Genomic DNA, 7,004 nt, shown 5'->3' on the forward strand with positions numbered 1-7,004 from the left:
CTAAATACGATTAAATAAAAAACAAGTAAGAGTGCTATATTCGGCTGTGCCGAATCTTAAATACCCTGCACTAAATTATACTTTAAGATAAATATTAAAATCGAGTTTTGGTGAAAAATAAATTGGCGAAAAAAAATGGAAAAGCAAATTTGGTGAAAAAATCGAGGTAGTCGAGGTTTTTTGTTTATATCTCAGCTATTTGTGGGACGATTTTCTCGATTTTAAAAAGCAGCTTAAGTTGGACTATCTCGGATATATTGATGTAAGAATCGTATATGAAAGTTATTTGGTAGGTTGGGAAAGTAGATTTCAACAGACTCACGGATATGGCTATATTGACTTCACTATATATAACGATCAAGAATCTATATACTTTATGGTCGCAAATGAAAGATTTAGAAATTACAAATGACATGACAAACTTATATACATATTCCCCTGCCACTCATGGTGAATTGTAAAGTATAATTTAAATACAGTCGGTACCAAATAAGTCAAATGCATAATGGTAAACTGGCTTGCTCCTACAACGAATTGATGCAACACTTATTGAACACAATAGATTGTTTAAGCAAACACCAGCAACAACTGCTGCTGTGGCAGCAGCAAAAGTCAAGTGGACATTTCTACTTTATGTTTGTAATAAACAGGCACCTTTAGATGTTAACTCTTGTGCTTGCAACCCAACTCATGTGGCTGGCTGCATTTTAAATGTGTTACTTCAACAAGCATCTTCGTTTTCATTTTCATGCGAGAAAGAAAGGGGCAGACAAACAAAAAACCAGTCAGTCACTCAAAGATGCAGCATGGATTTTTATATTTCTCCAGCTGAAGATGCAGTTTTGCGTTTTGTTGCAAATGGTTTTTCGTTGTTGTTAGCGCAGTTTTGTTTTCCCAAAAAGAAAAACAAAAAAAAAAAAATTGTAATTATTAAAGTTTTTCCGGTTGTAATATGACTTTTCATCTGATATGTACCCATATACTCAGTTGGCTCTACTGACACAATTGTGGTATAAAAGTATTGTACATCTGCCACATGTTGTCAGTAAACCAATAGTCTCTGTACAGTTTGGATAAACAACTTGAAATTCAAATTATTTCATCAAGGATTTAAAAAAAAGCAATAAAATCATCATCATGAAAGTACGTTAAAGTTAAATAATAATGCAAACAAAAGTGAAAACTATAAGTAATGAGAAAAGTATTTTAATAAAAGGACTTTAAATAAATAAAAATAAAAAATAATATTAATTGAAATCCCTTAGAAATGATACAAAAGTGATATATGAAATGAGAATAATAGGACCTTAAAAAAGAATGTTTGTGAAGATAAATTAAAATTTAACTAGCATAGACAAAAACCATATTTTTTAACATTGATCATGTTACAAGTCAACATAGCACTGTTAAGCCCGTAACAGTCATGATAAATGAATTACATACTCGTATAATACACAAAATATATCTGAAATAGTTTCAGAAATATAAAAAATAAAAAAAATTATCGACGAGATTAATAGTGGTGAATGATTCGCATACTACGCTGTATTAAAATGGTAGTCCAAGGGGTACTTGTTGGAACTGTAATAGTGGGATAGCTGAAATAATCTTGGAATTTAAATAAAATTGAGATATTTTAAAAAATAGTTTGAGAGGATTTGTGACCATTTTGGAAACAGGTTCTCTTATTACACTACATAGAAGGGTTGGTCCAAGGGTAATTGTTCGAACTGTAATAGTGGGATATCTGAAATAATCTTGGGACTGAGAAATTTAGATTTGAAAAATCCAATACTTTAAAAAAAAAACTTTTTTGAGAGGATTTATGAACATTTTGGAAATGGAGTGAGTGGATCACATACTACACTATATAGAAATGGTGGTCCATTTCACATAATCACAATTTCGGAGAAGTGCGTTGGCGACTCATAAGTGCTTTTTTTGGACTTAGCACGTTTTCTTTTAATTAATTTATATTTTTTAGTGAACTTAACACATTTTCTTATAACTTCTTTTCTTTACTTGTTATTTTTAAATTTGTTATTTGATTTATAAGCAGAGATAAAACATGGTTGTGATAATCTAAGAACAACACATTACGATAAGATTTATGATTGAAGTTCAATCCTATTTTGATCATTATTAGCATAATAAAATATCATATTATGATCAAATATAGTCAGAGAATCATTGCCATACATGCTCTTAATATGTTCTGAAGTAATTATCAGGCCTGTCACATATTTTGTTCGCAATGGTTTCAATTCCGTAGTAACAATACCGATCGATTTCATTTAAGGTTCTTCAGATTCCGTGTTATTTATTAATTACAAAAACATTTAATAATTCTGTATTTCTGATTTTAATTTGACAGCATTTTTTATATTAAAACAAAAAACAAAAGCCTGTAAAGCTTTTGGTACATAAATTAATTAAAAAATTTTTAAAAACAAATAATTACAAAGAAATATCAATTCCACTTTGAAAACTGAAAGTGGTTTCATTCCGAAAGAAATTTTCGTTTTACTTTTTCTGAAGAAGCGAAATACGGAATTAATTCCACTTTCGATCGGAATGACATTCTGTGACAGGTCTGTATATTATGATCCAAAGCAATCATAATGTAACCCAAAGTAACCATATTATTGTAGCATTAAATGTTATTTTTGGAAATACAAAAATGTAATAAAGAACGAGTCAGAAAAAACTTATACTTGTATTAAGTTAAATAAAACTTAAACCGTTCAATATAAAAATTCTCAAAAATACGTAAACGTATTCAAATATTGTACAAATTCATTAAACAATAAAATATTGGTATATTTTAATGTTTTCGGACGAGGTGGTCCAATTGCGGTTAAAATCGGTCATGTCCTGGGATACCTTTCCTGTTCTAGAGAGTTGGGTGGATTTGCCTCCCGTGGTCTGACTGTGAGTCTGCCCGTCTGCCTGTTGAAATCAACTTTCTGAAGCCCCCAACTAACTTACATACACGATTCATACATTAGTATCTCCGGAATTCTATTTAAAATCGAGAAAATCGGTACACAAATGGCTGAGATATAAGGACCAGGGCAAGCTCGATTTTTGACCTATTTTCGACCTATATGTGGATTACTAAGACATTAATATAGACAATATGGATATTTAACCTTCGCTTTACCAAAGGTTTTTTATGTACATGGTTTACCAATACCCACCCGGGTGACACTACACTTCTATAAATATATGCGACGAACGAAATTTTAAAAAATTTTAAAAACCATATAAAAAGTTTAAAATGGTTCTATTAAATTCTATAGAACTCTAGAATTTGTTCAGTGAGTACAAATTTCATTTAAATCGAAACAAAATTAAAAAAAAATATTAAACCAATAAAATCGATGTGGTCACCCGGGTGGGTATTGGTAAAGCGAAGGTTAATGATAGATATTTCAAAGTCCATTGCAACGATGTATATACGGTTATAGTAATTTGGACCTACACTGGGTCAAAATCGGAAAAAATATTTTTTAACCCGATTTTTTTTCCACCAAAAGTTTTTTTTACGCTAAATATTAAAAAAAATTTAAAAAACAAAAAAAAAAATTAAATTTAAAAAAACAATTCGAAATTTTTTTTTTCCCAAAAATTAAAAAACAACTTGGAAAAAAAATAAATTTTGTTTACCTAAAAATATTTCAAATTTTTATTTTGAAGTATAATTTGGTGAAGGGTTTATAAGATTTGGCACAGCCCGTTCTTTTGCTTCTAAGTTCTTTACCGCATTTCGATCTGGTACTTTTTGAAATTTATACAACTTCAACACAGCTGAGCTGCTTTTCTGATAGAAGTTTTCGGTGCTCTTCGAAAGAGTTGTTCGACTTCGTTTGCCTTACCAATATCTTCTTTCAATGTTCAGGTTTTCCTTACACTGTTTAATGGCTTTCTTTTGCTATTTTTTGAAAGTCCATATTGGATGTTTTTGAAAAGTTTTAATTATTTTTTAACGTTCTTTTTTATCGCTGTCCATTTTGACCGAAATAACAATTGAAAATTAATGATTTAGAAAAGATAATATCTGACATATTTTTAAAAGCTAGCGGGATTAAAAAAATTATAATTTGACTAAGGATACATTTTGGCTGGAATAGTGCATATAATTTTTTTACTGACTCCCTCTTTAATCATATCTATGATCCAATTAAATCATCATTAAAAGTTATTTTTGGGAATACAAAATTTAATTTTAATAGGTTTTAGTTTTAGAATATAAAAATATTGTTGAGTTAAATTAGATTAACAATATATTGTTACAAGAAACACAGTATAGTTCTCGTAACCATGCCAAACCATGTCTTTTTTTGTGTGTAAAGTCTCTGTTGTCACCAAGTTGCTTCTGCGGTGAAAACAACTACATTCCCACACTTTTCTCAGAAATGTTGTATGTTTTTTCCTAAGTCTTTTGTTTTCTTATGGAAATAAAATAAAATTGAAAATTATTGTAAACAAACTTATCAAAATTAACTCTATTTCAGGCCTTTGTATGTTTGCTTTTAATCGGGGCTGCATCCGTAACGGCTAAACCAAAACCTGGAGGTGGTGGCGGCGGAGGTGGTTGGTCTTCCGGTGGTGGTGGAGGAGGAGGAAGCGGTGGCGGTGGTGATGTTCAAATTATTAAAATTATAACCGAAGATGGTGGTGGTGGAGGAGGAGGAGGAGGTGGCTGGTCTTCTGGTGGTGGAGGAGGCGGCGGTGGTGGCTGGTCATCTGGGGGTGGAGGAGGAGGTGGCGGCGGAGGCGGTGGAGATATTAAAATTGTAAAAATTATTAGCCTAGGAAGCGGAGGAGGTGGTGGTGGTGGAGGTCATGGAGGCGGCGGCGGTGGTGGTTGGTCATCTGGCGGAGGAGGAGGCGGTGGCGGCTGGTCTTCAGGAGGTGGTGGAGGAGGAGGCGGTGGTGGTTCCACCAAAATCATTAAGATCATTAAATTAGGAGGTGGTGGAGGAGGAGGCGGTGGCGGTCACGGAGGCGGCGGTGGTGGCGGTTGGTCTTCCGGTGGAGGCGGAGGAGGTGGTGGTGGCTGGCAACCATCCGGTGGTTGGGCTTAATAGAGTTCAAAAACTGTTCTTTATTTTTTTTTTAATTGTTTTATTGTTAAATATTGTATATGTAAATAATTGTAAATAACAAAAACTGTTTTGGTTGTGTAAATATTGTTTTTATTGATTGTAAATAAAAATATGAGATTATTTTTTGTAAATTACATGTGTATGAAATATTATAATGTAGTTAACTACAACATTATTTTGAAATTAGCTTTCCGTAGCCCCCAAATAACTTTGCTGTTTAAAATCAAGAAAATCGGTCCACTAATGGCTGAGATATAAGAAAAAAAACAAGTCAACCTCGATTTTTGGCCTATTTTTTATCAATATATGAATTACTAAGCCATTAATATAGACAATATGTATATCTAATGATAGATAGACAAAGTCCTTTTCAACGACGTATATAAGGCAGTCATAGTAACTTGAATCGAGAATATTTTTTAACCCGATTTTTTTGTCACCAAAAAAAAAATTTGTTTGTATTAATTTGTTCACTAATAAATTCGGAATATTTAAAAAAAAGATTTTTTTTTTTTTAAATTAAAAACAACATTTTGAAACAATGTTTTACCTAAAAATATTTAAAATTTTTATTTTACAGTAAATTTGGTTAAGGGTATATAAGATTCGGCACAGACTCACTTACTTGGTTTTATTTAATTTAAAGTCACAGCTCTTTACTATTTAAAATAAAAATTTTAAATATTTTTAGGTAAAACATTGTTTCAAAATGTTGTTTTTTTAATTTTTATATCCAGTTTTGAAAATACATACTCACAAAATCTATTTCTCGTTTCTGTATTGTATGTGAGAAACTTTTCATTCGGAATATTTATAAACCTCTAGTTGAACACTGGACTAGTAAGAGTAAATTGCTTATTGTGTCTGAACTTTCAATGTATTCAGTTTAGAATTCTTTCGATTCGAAAACTTCTTCAATCGGTACTGGTGATTTTATTCACAAAATTTAAGTGAATTCTGTTTTCAATTTTAAAAGCGATTCGGAATGCTTGTGTGTGCTATGAAGATATTGTATTTATTACTAAAGGTAGGATCACACATGGCAAATATTTGACGAAAAAGACGTAACCGCTAAATGAAATATATTTAAAATATTTTATTTATTGTCAAAAACTCTTTTTACTTAAGACAATTCAAAACAAATATTTAGTTTTATTTTATTTGATGCTGTTTGATCTTACAAAACACTTGTAAGACACGTTAACACACGTCAAACAAATTTGAGCTAAAAAAAGTGGTTACGCTTTTTTGAGTAAATATTTGCCATGTGTGACCATACCTTAAGCAACTATTTATGATTCGATATATTATTGAGTGTATGACTTAAAACATGGCTTTTGTTTTTAATAACTTATTGTATATCATTTTGAAGGGAACATATCTCTCATTTATTCTCACTTAGTTATCGAACATAGTGTAAACAACAATGTTTTGTTTTGCTTCGAATACGTCGGATTTTGTGCCAATAAAGCGTCATATGCAGGAAGTTTTGCTTTACTTCTTTAAATTGAAAAAAAGTGCTACTGAAGCACACCAATTGCTCACCAAAGTTTATGGTGAATGTGTTCCACCAGTTTCAACGTGCGAGAGATGGTTTGTTCGGTTCAGAAGCGCTGACACGGAAGACAAAATTCGCGCAGGCCAGACAAAAAAGTTTGAGGAGCAGAATTGGAGTCATTACTCCAGAAGATAGTTATCAAACTCAACATGAGCTTGCAAAATCATTGGGAGCTACTCAATTAGCAATTTCAAAACGTTTCGAGCAGCAGTACTCGTCCAAAAGCAGGGAAATTGGGTACCATATGAATTGAAGCTGAGAGAACTTGAAAGGCGATTTTGTATGTCTGAAATGCTGATTGAACGCTACAAAAGAATATAATTTTTGACCGAATC

At 31.7% G+C, this 7,004-nt stretch overlaps 1 protein-coding gene across 1 annotated transcript; it reads left to right on the forward strand.

Moving 5' to 3' along the window:
* Positions 1-498: 498 nt before the first annotated feature.
* On the forward strand, positions 499-5,242 carry LOC135958395 (uncharacterized). Its single transcript, XM_065509299.1, has 2 exons — positions 499-639; positions 4,518-5,242. Exons 1-2 carry the CDS (start codon positions 499-501, stop codon positions 5,088-5,090), a joined length of 714 nt encoding a protein of 237 aa, XP_065365371.1. The 3' UTR covers positions 5,091-5,242.
* Positions 5,243-7,004: the final 1,762 nt, after the last annotated feature.

Source organism: Calliphora vicina, chromosome 4, assembly GCF_958450345.1.
Source record: "Calliphora vicina chromosome 4, idCalVici1.1, whole genome shotgun sequence".
NCBI lineage: Eukaryota > Metazoa > Arthropoda > Insecta > Diptera > Calliphoridae > Calliphora > Calliphora vicina.

What these genes read in the sequence shown, in the direction of transcription:
- LOC135958395 (XM_065509299.1), top strand. Translation starts at nt 499, where the DNA reads ATGCATAATGGTAAACTGGCTTGCTCCTACAACGAATTGATGCAACAC. An exon ending in GACATTTCTACTTTATGTTT is followed by an intron (nt 640 to 4,517) that starts GTAATAAACAGG and finishes ACTCTATTTCAG; the next exon opens with GCCTTTGTATGTTTGCTTTT.